The 16,677-nt window shown below is 42.6% G+C and overlaps 1 protein-coding gene across 1 annotated transcript; it reads right to left on the bottom strand.

Moving 5' to 3' along the window:
* Positions 1 to 349: 349 nt before the first annotated feature.
* On the bottom strand, positions 350 to 15,188 carry ODF2 (outer dense fiber of sperm tails 2). The gene is made up of 18 exons (XM_041475132.1): positions 15,021 to 15,188; positions 13,721 to 13,837; positions 11,928 to 12,094; positions 10,790 to 10,919; positions 10,355 to 10,486; positions 9,389 to 9,463; positions 8,690 to 8,761; positions 8,000 to 8,116; positions 6,944 to 7,129; positions 6,556 to 6,665; positions 5,727 to 5,862; positions 5,419 to 5,529; positions 5,136 to 5,240; positions 4,412 to 4,570; positions 3,448 to 3,548; positions 2,752 to 2,914; positions 2,317 to 2,442; positions 350 to 1,586 (listed from the first exon to the last, which is right to left on the bottom strand). The coding sequence occupies exons 1-18, from the start codon at positions 15,126 to 15,128 to the stop codon at positions 1,413 to 1,415; spliced, it is 2,289 nt and encodes a 762-aa protein (XP_041331066.1). The 5' UTR covers positions 15,129 to 15,188; the 3' UTR covers positions 350 to 1,412.
* Between the last annotated feature and the right edge of the window lie 1,489 nt (positions 15,189 to 16,677).

Raw genomic sequence — 16,677 nt, 5'->3', positions numbered from 1 at the left:
GGCCGCCCCCTGGCGGAGAGGCGGGGCCCGGCCCGACGCCGCGGGTTCGAGTCCCGCCCCCGGCAGCGGGGCGCTAAGGACGCGGCCGGGAAACAGCCGCAGGTTCACCGATTTCCCACTTTTTCTGTGTGTTCTTGCCCAGGGAGGGCTGGACCCGCCTTGTTAGGTCGCTCAGCCCCGGTCGCAGAAGCAGGGGGAAAGCTGCACCCGTGAACCACAGAAATAGTTTGGAATTCAGCTGCTGCACCAACAGCCCCGAGATGTGTTTGCTTTTTCAAACTCACACACAGCACCTCAAGAGAAAATCCCCACCATAACCAATTAAAATGTAGTTTATTGGTTTCTTCCCCAGCACTTCTGGGATTTTTAAACACGCACAATTACAGATCTTTTGAACTGATTAGTTTAGAAAACTTTCATGGCAAATACTGCCAGTGACCACATCACATAGCATATAAATAGGATACAAAAGAGAGAAAAATAGAAACAAGGTTTATTTTTGTCCGCCTAAGAACCATTTAGTAGAAACAATAGGACACTAGAGAGCACATGGACTTTAGAGACTTGAAACACAAAAGACCTGATTTTCCAGAAGGTGCAGGAGAATTTGATGAAGTTGAATATCTCCAGCTGTTCCTTAGCTGGCTTAAGGCAAAGTCAGGATTTCACACACCCCCAGAACTCACATGGAATTTGCACCAAGATCCCAAATGAAATGACACTGATTTCCTTCAAATTTAATTGTTTTGGCTCAGTCCTGGGTGGGTATAGTCAGGATCAGAAAATCAGGGTAAGAGGAGTAAAGCAACACTAGCATCACACTCACAAATAAAGGTAAGGATCAGGGAGTATGTAAGAATCAAGTATAAAAAAACCAAACCAAACTCATAATTTCTGGTATAAAATTGTTACAAACACTGTGGTTGTGCAGGAGATTATCTCTTTGTGAGTGTAGAGCCCAAGCACCTCAGTTATTTTCAGCATCACACCAACAGTATAAAAAAATTATTTTAAAAAAGCCCCACATGGTCTCCCCAACAGAGAAACCGAATAAGAAGTGAAGCACAAAGAGAGCTCTTACAAGAATTAACACACTCAACAAACCTTTGACAGGTTTTAAGAGCTGAAACCATCATGACCCAACAGGAGGAAAAGGATCTTTTCCATTATATGCAAAACCACCTGGTTCTGGGACTCAGTTTATGGTGTAACACCAACCTCCAGCACCAAACCAGTATTGCTGATACCCCACATTTTGATCAGATGCCAACATCATTTTATTTTGTCATTCTACAATAAAAAAAATCTCCCAACAGTGACCCTGAAATGCCATCCAATTTTCTAAATCAATATGGCTTTTGAAACAAAGCTCCTACTCTGCGCTTAAAAAAGGTGCAAGCAAAGCATTGCTCTCACAGAAGACAGCGAGTGTGGCTGGGGGAGCCCAGAAAAGCACTTTCCCTAAAAACGTTGTCGTAGGAAGACTTGAGGAACTGGACGTAGTTCTGCATGCTGCGGTTGGTGCTCTCCGACTGCTCCAGCCGATCCCGCAGGTCCTGGAGGCGGCTTTCGTATCGGCGCTCTGCCTGCACAGGGGAGCACAAACCCGGCTGAAAGGCAGCAACATTCACCCTGTTCATGTCAAACTCTTCCCCCAAAGTGCTGAGGAGAGCCAGAATTAGCACAGCAGGAGATGAGATTACCATAGATGGTGCTGTGATATTTATAATTTCTGCTCGTTCCCAACTCCATTCAGCAGCCCGCTGATAAAAGCAGGAGACAATGTGGCTTATCAGTTGGGCTTTTAAAATGTATTAGCTGTAGTTACCGGGAATGAAACACACCCTCTTCTGAAAAGCAACTTGACCTGATCCATCAGATAACACAATTCCAAGTAAAACTAAAGCAAGGAAACAAGGTAAATAGGTATGACAAAAGATTGTCAGTCTTTCCTCTAGAAGAGAAATTACACTCTCTCTGATATAGGCGAAACGAAGTTGAAATCTGTCCAGGATACCTGGTGCAAATCTCCTTTGAACAGAAGGAAAGTCTGATTCTTTTCTTACACACACATAACTTTACACCAGGTTCATTCACATCTTTGTGCTCTGACTTGCCTATCACTCACGACACAATCCTGAACTGGTGACAGCAGACACGTCCTACGTCACACATACATGGACACACACAGCAGCACAGCACATTCAGGCACAGCTCTGCATGACTTCAGCAGCGCATCCACAGGATGATTTATGGAATCCAGTTGTTGCCAGGGAACCACCAGTACAGCAAGAGTATCCCCCACAAGCCACTCACATCCTCTTTGCTCCGATGCAACTGGTTCAGCTCTGTTTTACTCCTGCTCAGCTGGGTCTCCAAATCCAACACCTTGGACTGGGCTGCCCTCTCTCTGGAGACCGCTCGTTCTCGAGCTTGTTCCACCTACACAGAACAACAATTTTGTCAAAGGCGTGTCTGTGGAACAATGTTTTTTCCCTACCCACTGCCCACAAAAACCCTTTAAAGTTCAACTGACACATTCTCATACATAAACAGCAGCTCAGTGTAGTGCTTTGCTGCAAACCAAATTCAGTTCTTCAACAGTGCTGACAAACAGCACCAGCACATTATTTATATTTCACTTAACATGGTGTTTTTAATGGGTTTGGTCATATTTTCAGCATTCTCACTGTTCCCCTTTCACAGCCTGGGTAGCTTTGGGTGAATTCACAAACATGAGAAATTACTCACTTGTTTTTTGGCATCCTCAATGGCCATCTCCAGCTGGCGTGCCAGGGAGCTGCACTCACGGCTCTTCTCCTCCAGCCGCAGCTGACACTGGTGGATCGACTCCTCACGTTTTGCTATGACCTGAAGGAATTCTATGTTCTGGGCACTCGTGGACTCTAGTTTTCTAGTTTAAGACAATAAGGGAAGGAAACCTATTCATTTTAAATGGAGTGTGTTTCATTCTGCCTTTTGTCAGGTCCTGACTCCTCTGGTAATAGATTATATTCCCGCTTGAAAGGTGAGAGCCCCAGGAAACAGTTCTCCAGTCCTCAAATCAAAATTTCAAATATTGAAGGACCAAAAGAGTACCCATATACCTGCATTTTCTGAGACATAGTCATTAAAAGAAATGTATAAACATAGGTAAAATACTGTAATATCTAGTAACCTCAGAATTGCCAGGCTAGATTAGACAAGGAGCTGGTTTCTTTGCTGTCTAAGCCATCATCCTGTCTAACAACATTCACAACAGGTGCTGCTGCAACAGCATATAACTCTCAGTGGACAGCTACTGATTAGAGAACCTTGTGGGATAGGCAAATGCACAGAATCCTGGAGGCATGTGGGGAACTGGAACAAGATTGAAGCTGTTTCAATCCCCTGTAAAAACAATGGAAATGGAAGGTTAAAAAAGCAAGAGAGCCTGGTATTTCTAACCTTTCTAGCTCCTCCACCTTCAAGGTGAGTTGCTTTTTCTCCTCTTGGGCAGACTGATATCTCTCTCTTGTCATCTCCATTTTGTCCCCCTGGAGGTCAATCTAAAAATTACAGGAATTAATTACTTCACAGTCACTACACACACATGTCCAACCACCTAAAACATATGCAGCTCTCAGAAGGAAATATGTTCCATTCATAACTTCTGGAGAGCTTCAGAAAGGGAACCATGGATAGAAAACAACTAAACACCCATTTTGCTGATGCTTCCACTTACAGTCTAAGAAGGTGTAGGAAAACTCATCTGTACTGAAAAAGAAAAACCAGGCCTGTAAATCCCTGCAAATAGAGCAGAGCTACAAGCCAAGCACACACACTAGAACAGCAGCCACAAACATGCCAGCAGCCCACAACAGCATCAGAGCCTGAAACACCAGGGAGGTTTATAATTCCAAACCAAGCAGACTAAAATGGTCAGACAGAGATCACGTGGTGTTGTGAGGCACAGCTGTAGATGTCATCCCCATCTGAAATTGTCCTGCAATACCTACACAGTGTTTCTGGGAACAAAAAACAGAAACTGGGAAAACAACCTGAAATCAGAGTGAGAAAACGGTTGGGCCAGCACCATCACCAGAAAACTACAGGAGGGAAAGCTGACAAGAGGATGAGGTAACAGAAACAAGGGCTGGCATTAGCAAGTGCTGCCATGGCTGCTAACAAGTCCCAGAAAGATTCTGCACCAAGGCATGAAGAAACCTTTCAAATATTAAGGAATGCTACCAGCAAAGCCGCTAACTTCTTGCACAAAGACATGGCACACACCTTTATTTTGCAGTGCACGTTTAATCTTTTCAAAAAGAGACGAGAACAGAGACGAAGTTTGAACCTTGCTGTGATTGGAAATTCAATCTTTCCCAGTTGAGGTTTGCACTGGTATGGGTACTTTCTGCCAGTCCCTTACCAGCTGACGGAGGTCTGAAATCATGCCACACAGGTCCGTGTTCTTCTTCTCGTAACACATGAGCTGTTGATGGCACTCCGCCAGCTGTGTCTCAGTGTACTTCAGGATCTCAGGCAGCTTTTCCAGTTCAGAAATCTGGCTCTGGAACTTCTCACGAGTCTGTAATCAAAGAAGAGAACGTAAGGAACTTTCAAATGTTCATAAGATCAAGATGAAAAAATTTCTCAACTTCAATGAGGCTTTGTGAGTCCATAAACATGATGACATTGTGTGGGTATTTGGACAGTGCTGGAGTTCAAAGCCTAAGGTCTTTTCCTGCTCCAAAAAGTTTTCACTTAGGATCTGGAATTCCCTATGGATTGTGTAAGAATGAGTATTTTGGATTATGGGCTTCAATTTTACTAGAAGTACAAGCTCTGCTTCTGAGGTCAGCTGTTCTACATCAGATAACGGTGTAACCTACCTAATCCACTGTTCAAAAGCACTATTTCTGCAGCAAGGGACACACTAAATAATTTATACACCTCTGAAGAATGCCATATAGTCAGAAAGAAGCTGCTAAATGTTCATTCTGCAAAACCCATTGAACAAGCCCTGAGAAAAAACTGATGCAAAAGGCAGAATCAAGATAAGCCTTTTATTTCCTATTCACAGCTGTTTTTCACTAGATTCAGAACACTAAGACCCATGAATATCTACAAAATGTCTTTAGAGGGATAGTTACCTCGTCAATCTCCCTGCTCATTTCATCCTTTATTCTCTGGTTCTCTTTTTCACACTTCTCCAGTCTTGCTGCCAGATCATCTGCATCCTTTCGGGCCATCTGTGCCTGGACATTCAAAAAAAGACCCCAGACTTCATCTGTTATAAATAGTTTTCAACACACGTTTGCAATGCCTTGGAGTAATTGAAACTGCTCCAGCTGGCAATAGCTAAGGGATTACAGAATAAGCCACAGTGGAAGGAGAAAACACCTTTGTACAAGGGCTGAAGGTTCTGAGACCCACCTGTGCTGTGTAGGTTTCAATCAACCCTTCGTAGCTCCTGACAGAGCTCTGGAGATGTTGCAATTCCATCTGTCCTTGGTTCAGCTTGTCCTCCATTGAAATCAGAGCAGCCTGAAAAAAAGAAAACATCTTCCATTGAGTGCTCAGAAGCACCTGCCATGTGAGCTGTCAAATGTTGCCTGGACTAAGAAAATACAGTTTTGTCCATGCAAGTTGCCAAAACTTTTCAGACTTCAATAGACTGCCAATAATAATTCCACCTTCTTTTCCTCCTAGCATTTAATCTTCAAACCCTCAGAGTCACTGACCTTTAGTTTTTCATTGTCTTTCTTTAAAGCATTGTTCTCTCCAGTCAGTTGCTGTACTTTATCTACCAAAGCTTCGTTTTCGTCCCGTGTCTGTTCCTGGATCTTTGCCAGTTGTTCCACCAGGTCTGCAACACGGCTACCACACAGAAAGAAAATTAATCCTTAAGTGACAAGAAGAGTAAGGCTCCTAACCTTTGAAAAGTAGCCTCAGAAACATGGCTTTTCCCTATCCTTTCATCTTCCTTCTCCAGTCATGTATGCACACCTCTCTGTTAACACTGTTTGACTACTTCAATCTTTTTATACCACCTGGAAATTCACTGGAGTTGTCCCCTTGGAGCTCAAATGAATTGTTTCAAAGATGCACAGGATAAAGATATGCCTCTCTCACCTCATACCTACTTAACTTTTCCCTACATCAACATCTGTACTGCAGTGATACCAAAATATTTATTTACCTTCACAACAAAACTGGCATCAACTATACTACTTATCTCTTTTCATATCTTCCATTCCAGTTATTCAAAAAGATCTCAAAACAAAAATAATCTTAATGGAAAGCATTATGAAATGGCAAAAGAAAAGTTTTAAGAGTCAGCAAAGCTTAAAGAGTCTGCCTTTGCTGTGGCAAGTCAGCAGCAGAAGTCACATGTCTCTCTCCACCTCTTCAAACTCTGCTCTAGCCCTTAGGCAGTGCTGGTTTTGCTTGGTTATTTACAAGTAATCCAATTAAAATATTAATTTCAATGCTATTATTCAATTAATTTATCCTTGAACTTTGAACTCATCCCCACTCATGCTTCTTTCTCTGCACTGATTTTACTCTAACCTGTTCAGTGTAACGACTTCCAGTTCAAGGTCATCCTTCTCCTTCATTGCTTTGCTGCAGCGATTCCTCCAGGACTCGAGATTGCACTGGGCCTCAGCAACAGCGCTTTCCTGTCAGACAAGGGAAATACAAGAGGGAAAAAAGTAAGGGAGAAGGCAAAATCATCACTGGTGTGAGATATGCAGGCAATACACAGAGATGCCCTTAACTTAGGACATGCAGTGAATACAGTGACAGCTGAGCAAACTGGATTTGTTCTAAACTTGGCATAAATGGGCCATGGCATCAAGACAGAAATAAATTTCATTAGTCTCCCCAGGGCTGCTACTAGAGTCAACAGTTTAAAAGCATGACCTCAAACTAGGCCTCTCCTGTTTCAGCCAGGTACCTTTTCTGCTAGCTGGGCAGTCAGTTTCTGCACATACTCCTCATTCCGCTCCGCCCGCTCTTTCTGTGCACGGACTGCTTTCTTCAGGGCCTCTTTATCACACTCTGATTTGCATCTCAGGTCTTGCAGCTGCTCCAGAAGAAGCTCCATCTCTCCCTTAGTCTGATTTTCACTGGCCTCTGTATTCTGCGAGGGAACAAAACCCACCATGGATTAATGTCCATATTACACCTGCAAATCCAAAGCAGCAACTAATTTCCTAGAAATGGTGATGAGAACCAGGCACAAATCCCCACTGTTCAGCCTGGAGGTATTTGCAGTCAGATTTCACCTACACAATCCTGTCTAAATGCTGAAAGAGATGGCAGCATGACATCTTCCTTTTCTTCCAAGAGTCTTCCCTTCTTCTTTCTGCTGCTTCCTAAAATACTGATTTCTCTCCTGACCAAAATAAATACTGTTTTAACAGTCTTTTGATCTACCTGAGAAAATTCTTTTTATTGATGAAATGTTTGTGTATAACAATGTTGCTTTATGCAGCTCTTACTAGAACAGATTAAAGCTCCTCTAAACTATTAACACATTTATGTTCCTTGTAACATCCTCCCAACATATGCTAAATATAAAAGTCTTATCAAAATCAACCAGAGGAACTTTCTCCTCCTCATTTATACTAGAGAACAGATGAATGAGGGTGATCAAACTGGCACAGCATTTTTCCAAAAAAGCAAATGAAATAGTTTCAGTTTGTCTTGATCCTTGACTAAACCAAAGCCATCTTTTCAATAATTATGGAGTAACTAACTTAGGAAAAAGAAAATCTAATTAATGTACATAGACCTGCAGGCTAAGATTTTGCCTCATGCCTCAAAAGTGAAAAGATTTCTCTTTTCTTACTAATTTGAAAATCACGCTGTGTGTTAATGCCATAAACATCACCAGTCAATAATTCAGTCAACCAGACTCTGTAAGAAGCTTCTGCTACTCCCCGTGTGAGTGAATTCAGTCCCTGGGAGCAAAGGAAGAGTCAATCCCCAGGGAGCAGTGCAGACATACCCGCAGCTGTGAGGTCAGACGGTTGTTCTCAGCGTCTCTGCTCCGCACCTGGGCTTGCAAATGGGCTTTCACAGACTCCAAGGATCTGGCAAGTTCAAATGCTTTCTTTGCCTGTTCCTATAAGCAGGAACAAGACAAACACGTTTTTACTCAACAAGCTAATAGAAGGAACACTTTATAATATGCAGTAGTAATCTCAGATTTCTTCACTGAATGATCTCCAGCCACCTCCAGGTGGACCCTCACAGTTCTTCTAGTCCAACAAAAAGGGACCAAATGAGCAGCCATTGATTTTACAACACATGTGAAGGACTGGCCTGAAAGGTATATTCTAGAGCAAAATAGCCTTCATAGCTGATCTCTTCCACTGCATTTCCACTTTACTTCCTAAACGAAGGAACAGATTGGAATTTGCCATTGGGAACAAACAGGACCTTAAACAGAATGGCAATTCAGTGCCCAAGCAAAGAGAATTCTGCCTATCCATCCTTGTGTCACACATCACAGGTGTCTTATTAGCAGAATATGGAACACACAATGGTGTGAGTATTGATATCTGCCTAATTTTATAAGCAAGCCAGTCACCTGATCACAAAACAGCAGTCTATAAACAACCTCATCTTTTGGACTGCCTGTGGTTTTACAGAACTGGAAAGTAGAAGAGAGGGAAAAATAGAAAAACTAAATTACCTTTTCTGCCACTATTTGAAGTGTGAGGGTTTCCACTTCCTTTTCTTTTCCCTGAAGCCTGATCTGAAGTTGCTGGAAAAACAAACACCATGCAGATGTTCAGGAACAAATGTAGATGTAGGATGGCAGGTAGAAGACAAGAGGTGTAACTGCCTCCCTGTCAAGACCACCTGATCTGTGGCATGGTCTGTTATCCACAACAACAGCAAACTCATCCCCAGAAAAACAGGATGCATTCTACTCAAGCAGGAAGCAAAAGGGATACACATAAATTTGTGCAACAGGGCACAGGATATCCAGTCATGACCACATACACTCTACAGACTAAAAAGAGCATTTACCTACATCTCACAGTTTTGTAGCTTCTGCAAATGCAAGAACTCTTGTCTCAGAGAAGGAAATTAACAAAAACTGGCACAAGGTAACTCATTCAGTAACAGAGCCCAATACATGGAATTATTCCCATTCTAATCCCCCATATTTCAAAGGCAATGAAAATTTACCCACTTTTAAATACAGGTTGTTAACCAGAGGAGCAATGTAATAGCTCTGATTACCACAAAAGCTCAAATAATTATTTTATTGACCTAAAAGGCACTAGAGTAAGATTTGACAGTGGAATATAAGACAAAGAAGGGCTTCTCATTTTAGATCTTTCTGCTGCATCATTAAAGAAATGAGAGATTGTGGTTTGCTTACCATGTTCTCTGCATCTAAGTCAGACAGCCTTTTCAGCAGCATTGCTTGCCGATCCATTACCTTCTGGGCATCTTTCTACAAAATAAATATATGAGAAAAATTGTTAACTAAAAAGTCAATTTTATACAGGTTCTTTAAATGGAACTGGGAAAATCAACTATTTCCTCCCAGCTGCAGCAGCAATTCTTAGAAGATATACAGAAACATCTCATTCGTTAAATATTTCACATATCATTATCCATCTCAGAAAGCTCTTCCACTTCCCAGTCAAAGATTAAAATAAAAAGCATGTAAGATCAATGGCAATGTAAGATCATTCTGAACTCTCCCACTACTCAGGGAAAGTAATGTGGAAGAATTCAGACCTTTAATCCAACCTCACTGATGGCTGAGGTAACTGTTACCACCAGCAGCCTGCTTTTGCTGAAATGGAATATAAACTACATAAAAACTAGAAATTTCATTTTTCTATTGCTCTTATGAACAGCAGAGAATGGTTCTGTACATGCAGCACAGAATTGTTTCCAATTTCTCTGTTGTTGCCCTCAGAGCCTACAAAATCAAAGTTCTGAATATCCATAGGCTTCTATTACTTGAGGCCATATCAAGTCCTCAGTCTCCAGCAATCCAAGTGCAGCAGCAGCGTCTGAGACCAGCAGGATCAGCAGATACAGCTGTATCCAGAGGAGACAGCTGACAGCACAGCAGGGCCTGAACCTTTTAATGCAGTCAAAGACTTAGAGGCTCTACTATCCTCAGAGAAGAAAAGCCAGTCTCACTCTATGAATTAGGCAGAGATAAAGAAAAAAACCCAAATAAAAACTATCCAACATTTATGGGTTGACATGGTCTAGTGCAGGGCTAAGAAAAAAGAGTTGAAAGATTTCAAACTCAAAATTCCCTTCCAGCCCACGAGACAACACAGCCTCCTGTAACCAGCCAGGTTCCATACCCAGCAGCTCTCACCTCCCGAGACTGATGCTCTGCAAGAAGTTCTCGGAGTGTCCGGTTGGTTTCTTCAAAGGTGCTCAATTTCTGGAGCAGCAGCTCTTTTTGTCTTGTAAGAGCATTTATATCAGTGCTACTCATGTGTTTCTCCTGAAGGAAAAACATTAAACAAACAAATTAATTAAAAAAATAAATAAGGTAATGAGAAAAACAAAACACAATAACTCAAAACCCATTAAACATAAACAAAAGGATGTAATTGTTCACTTCTGTGCAGAAGGTAACAGGAAGTAAATACCCCACTTTAAAACCAAGCCAGCAAACACCTTAAGGATGTGAAGTTCCTCCACTTTTCCTTAGATTTTGCTGGATTAGCAACTATAACATTACTTTTTAAAGACAGCCATATAATAGGACAACATAGTAAAGGCAAGAACAAAAAGGGACACCTACAATGTTGAGTCTCCCAATGGTATTTTTCAGGGCATGGATCTGTCTGGCAGCTGCTGCTCCATCCCTTTCTGCTTCATTCAGCTTGGACAGCAAACACTCCTTCTCCTGCTGCAAGCACTCCTTCTGCAGCCTGCAAGGAGAATTCAGCCATCAGAGAAACAAGAAGTTTTGGCAGCTTTACCAGACACTATGGATATAGAGTTGATTGAGTTAAAATTCATAAAAAGCTCAAATCTGAGGATAAAATCTCTAAACAAAAACTGCTTAAGATCCACCCTCTTTCAGTGTGGAAAAGGCAGTAAGCAGACACCAGGAGCTTGCTAAGATCACAGCTATGACATTTAGAGGGAACAAATCAGGCTTATACCAAAAGTGAACACACTGCTAAACCCAAAACACAATGCTGTGCTTTTCCTGGGCACTTATGCCACACCAGGAATAAGACTCCAAATGGCCAAACAAAAAACAGAAGAGCACACCAAGATATGCAGCTCAACATTTTTAGCCAGCACTTGTAATCTCAGAAGCATTCCCAGACTTTTCTGAGAAAGGAATAGAAAATATTAGCTTCCAAGTGATATTTCTTAAGGAAAATTAAAACTAACTCTCCTAAAACACTAATGTCTCCCTGGAGACATAAACTCCACTAATTCTTTAGATACAAACAGATGCAAAAATGTCAGACTTGCAGACCTTCAGGATCACTAAGAAAAAAGCCCATGGTTCAGTCCTCTCAGGGGCTGTCACTCCTGGCTCTGTATGATTTTCACAAAGGTAAAAAATTCTCCTCTAGTTTTCAGCTCCATGTTTATTCATTTATTGTTCTATCAATATCATCACGATTCAAGCAGAATCCCTTAATCTTCAAAATACTAACGGCAGAGCTAGCTGACCCTCCACACAAGCCAACTGCTCTCGGGTTCCTCTCAAAATAGGGATTTTTTTCCATTCCAAAAATCATGCTAGAGCCCTTCTCTGCAGCTATTGCAACCTGGAACCCCCTTCTAAAAGTGACAAAAAATCCAAGTGCATCAGTTCTTCAGCAGCAGCTACAACCTCTGATCATGTCAGCAGTAAAGAAGGGAGGTGCCTGTGGATACCACAAGTGCAGGGACAGTGAGAAGTGAAGCTTTCTTACACAGTCAGGTCCTTCTCCTCCTTTATGCGTTCAATGTTGCGCCGGAGCCGCGTGTTCTCATTCTCTGTTTGTACCAGCTCTTGTGTCATCTCATTCAGTTCTTCCTTCTGCTCCTCCAGGAGACGCTTTGTCATTTCCTCCTGCTCCTCCATTTGCTGCATCTTGACCTGAAGATATTGGAATAAAACTTAAACCAGATGCTTTGGAATTGATACACAGAATCCACATCCCAAATCAATGAACAACTCATAGTCAATTAACTTACTCAAAGTATAAAAAAAAAAGAAGTATCTCCTCCCAGGTGACAAGTGACAGGACATGAGGAAATGGCCTCAAGCTGTGTCAGGGGATATTCTTCATGGAAAGAGCTGTCAGGTATTGGAAAGGGCTGCCCAAGGAGGTGGTGGAGTCATCATTCCTGGAGGTGGTTCAAGGAACTACTGGACATGGCACTCAGTGCTCTGGTTTACTGAATAAGGTGGTGATGGATTAAAGGTTGGATTCAGTGATCCTGGATGTCCTTTCCAACCTTTATCAAGTCCAAGTGCCAAATCCTGCACTTCTGCCTCAACAACCCGCTGCAGTGCTACAGACTGGGGGCAGAGTGGCTGGACAGTGGCTGGGCAGAAAAGGACCTGGGGGTACTTACTGGTCAACAGCCAACTGAACATGAGCCAGCAGTGTGCCCTGGTGGCCAAGAAGGCACTATACCTGTATCAGGAACAGTGTGGCCAGCAGGACCAGGGAAGTCATTCTTCCCCCATGGCACTGGTGAGGCTGCACCTTGAGTGCTGTGCCCAGTTCTGGGGCCCTCAGTTTAGGAAGGACGTTGAGATGCTCAAACACAAGGCTGGTGAGGGGCCTGGAACACAAGCCCTATGAAGAACAACTGAGGGAGCTGGGGTTGTTTGGCCTGGAGAAAAGGAGACTCAGGGGAGACCTTATCACTCTCTACAACTCCCTGAAAGGTGGCTGTAGCCAGCTGGGGGTTGGTCTCTTCTCCCAGGCAACCACTGACAGAACGAGAGGACACAAACTCAAGCTGCACCAGGGGAAGTTTAGGTTAGACATCAGGAAAAAATTATTCACTGAAAGGGTCATTGGTCACTGGAATCATCTGCCCAGGCAGGTGGTGGAGTTACCATCCCTGGATGTGTTTAAAAAAAGCCTGGATGTGGCACTCAGTGCCATAGTTTAGTTGATGAGGAGGTGTTAAGGTCATAGGTTGGACTTGATGATCTCAGAGGTCTTTCCAACCTAGTTCATCCTGTGATTCTTAATGATTCTGTGGTTCTAAAGTTTATTTTTGCTTTATAATCATGCAAGTAATTCCATTAAATTTTGTAGCATATATAAAATGGAAAATGCTTGATGTAAGAATCTACCTGACTCAAATCCTATTGTTGTTCACTGATTTGACATCCATGTAGTTTTGCGTAAAATAATACTATGACGCAATGCTACACAAACGCTCCATGCTTTAGAAGACACTGAGACCAGCAGTCCCTCACTGAGCCTCCAGAGGAGATCTTGAAGTGCACCAGTAAAATTAAAATAAAAAAATAAATAAATGTGTCTGGCTTCTAGAGACAAAAAGGCATGGCCACAGGATGTTTATGAATTCTCAGTTTTTCTACATTAAAAAGAGAAAAAGATTTGCAGAAGACACTTCAAATAGATGGTAGGGGATGGTAGCCTTCTTTCAGATCTGTCCAAATCTCTCACTACACAACTGCTCTCTTCCACCTTGGCTAAACCTCCAAGTTTGTTTTAAAGAGCAAAACCAGCTGTACCTCCCACTTCAAGATGGTATCACGAGTGCTTGTTTTGCCTGGGGGTATCCAAGGGGCCTTAGTTTTCACCCGTACAGCTCGCACACTGTCCCCTTTAGATTTCTGTTTGTGCTTTTGCTAAAGAAAGAGAAAATAAAATAAATTATGGACCCTTAAAGAACCATTTGCAATTTTTAGTGCTGCAAAACCAAATGAAAGATCATTAATACAGAATTATCAGTAGTGCTTCACAGGATGCATCAGGTGAGATGAGGTAGCAGCCACCAAAGGAAGCTGACACCAGTCAGAAAGAAAGGTTATTGCACACTCAGCTGACAGGATGGCTGGATGTAGGACCTGACAGATCCCTGGAAGGTCCCTTCTCCATCCCAGATTCACCTCAGAAAAAAGCAGCTATATCATTTGACACTATGATCGATTTTGGAAAGCCCTGGAAGTGTTTTCCCTACTCTGCAGTCAACTAGAAGATCCACATTTATTTGTATTGAACTTGAGCTGCTGTTACTGAAGGAGAATTAAGATGTTTTTGCACAATTCTAACCTTAGAGAAAAATCTGATGCTGTAAACATTCCCTACTGGCAATTAATTCATAGGACTCATTATTTTCACTGTCATTCCATCCCATTATGAAATTTGCCATTAGCAACAAACACATAATTAATAGAAGACTTAGAACAGGATGTCTGTAGATAGGAAGAATGAGATAGCAACTTCCATCAACTTTTTAGAACAACTTTCCACAAAAATCCAGCAACAAAAGAGGAAATGGGATAGCTACAACCTCAGCTTCAGTTTTGCCTTGTGCCTTTTGTGGATAAGCCTGGGAAGAGATCTTCTTGGCTGCAGAACTCAGTGGACAGAGAATGTCCTTAATGCCAGAAGATGGTCCGAATGAAGATTCTTTTTCTAAGCACATTTATTTTAATACAATCAAGATGCTACTTGAAATGCCTAAGTACTATCTCTCCTCAAAGCTTTCCTCAAAAACAGACATGAAGCCAAATAGAAAACATTATCAGGACACACATCCAAGAAATAAAAGGGAAAAAATCCTCCAAATGATATCACATTGGAAGCAACATTTCTCACATGAACATGAAAAGCAATTCTGTATCACACCAAAATCAACTTTCAACAAATCAACATAGCAAATGCATCACTGCAAATTCACCACTGAATATGAAATTAAGTCTCACAGCTCTAACACAACAGTAGAACAGACCTGGAAGATTTTGTGATGCTTCTAGGGCCATTCACCTTCTCTGCAGCCCTTACAACCAACCAGGTACACACTCCTACCTGGCATTTTGCAGGTGTGGTTTTCTGCCCCTTTTTAATATGCACATGGACAGGGGTGTTTTCATCCACATGGACGTGCAAAGGGGGAGATGAGCAACGGTTCTTCATGGCTCTTCTCCCACAAATGAGAAAGGGAAATGCAATGAAGGGAAACCTGTGAATACGGAAACTGGAAATAACATTTCCTTCAGTGTTCAGAGAGAAACAGTGGCCAGCCTCAGTTAACATTTGAGCTTTTTATCAGTAGCATCTGCCATTTTGAACTTCACACTATTCTTCCGTAAAGCCAGAATTAACACAAACAATTCCTCTGCTTCCAGTATTTTCTGCTTTTAACTTGGCTAGTGAAGATCAAACACAGCTGGATCAATAGCAGATGTCTGTAAGAATCATTGAAGCTCAAAGTCTTAAAGCAAGTGAGCAAATCAAGGGTTCCCAGTGAATGAACAAAATCTGATTACAAAGAGAAATTTGAAGCAGGGAGAAGAGGAGAATTAAGTGAACAGTTAAGAAAAACTATCAGGATATCATCATACCAATCCATCCTAGAACCCTGAACCTGTATGCTCCTTCATACGTGCTTAACTTTGAGCATCTTTTTAAGCATAAATCCTTAAAAGCCGTTGCATCACAGCATTTCTTTAACCTCCACAGAAACACATAACCATAACCTGACACAACACAGAAAAGCCGAGAGACACAAGGTCATCATCTTGGAGCTTCAGTTGATGTAAAGGCATAATGCAATCGCAAATCTTACACAAAGCCACCAGCAGCACTAACCTGATTCTGGCAGAAAGGATATTGTAAGCCTAGGTAAAGTTACTTACAGGTACTTTCAAGCTTTTGACTTTCCTGGATAAGGTCTTGGGTGAGGAGGAACTTTCTTCGTTGATAGATGAGAGACACCTGTTGCAGAAATAACAAAATGATTTAGAGGAAAAGGTGCCAATTTATGAACAACCTCTTCTTTTTGATTTAAGAGAATACCAAGACTAAAACATATGAAGTGCATGAACCCAAAACCCAAAAGCTGGTGTGGCCTAGTTTCCTCTGTAAAGCAGAGGATGAGGGAAGGACAGACTATAATAATTCCCAACATACTGACAATGGAAATTGTTTTAAACAGCGGAAATGTTTTGAACAATTACATGATGGCATTATACACTTACAAACTTTCATATTCTAGCCGCAATTTTTAAGGAACACAGCAGCACTTCTTTTCATTCAGGAGCAGGACAGGCACTGACAGAGCCTTTGGATCACCACGAGTGACAACCAAACGTCACTATGCCTCCCTTAGCAACAAGGCTGACTCGTAAGTGTTAATTCCGCCTGCGGTCTCTGCAGGTTTTCCATGGAATCTGTGGTCACCTCAGGCTGGCAGAGACGCGGTCTGGGGCCGTGAGCTGCTCGCAGCCCCGAGCAGGGCAGGCCTTCAGCCAGCGGGGCCCGGCAGCTCCCAACGCCCGCCCGCGCCGCGCCGTTATCCCGAGCCCGTGGCCACCGCTGGCCGGCCAGCAGGAAGGAGCCCGAAAGGCAGGGAGGAAGGAGTAACTCCCGGAGCTCGGCCCTCACCCACACGGTGAGGGAACACGCAAACGGCGAGGAGACACCCTCCAGGGCGAGGAAACGCCCACACGGCGAGGGGACGCCA

This window comes from Pyrgilauda ruficollis, unplaced genomic scaffold (genome assembly GCF_017590135.1).
Source record: "Pyrgilauda ruficollis isolate IOZ18807 unplaced genomic scaffold, ASM1759013v1 scaffold34, whole genome shotgun sequence".
Classification (NCBI taxonomy): Eukaryota; Metazoa; Chordata; class Aves; order Passeriformes; family Passeridae; genus Pyrgilauda; species Pyrgilauda ruficollis.
This window is presented reverse-complemented; position numbering and strand designations above follow the sequence as displayed.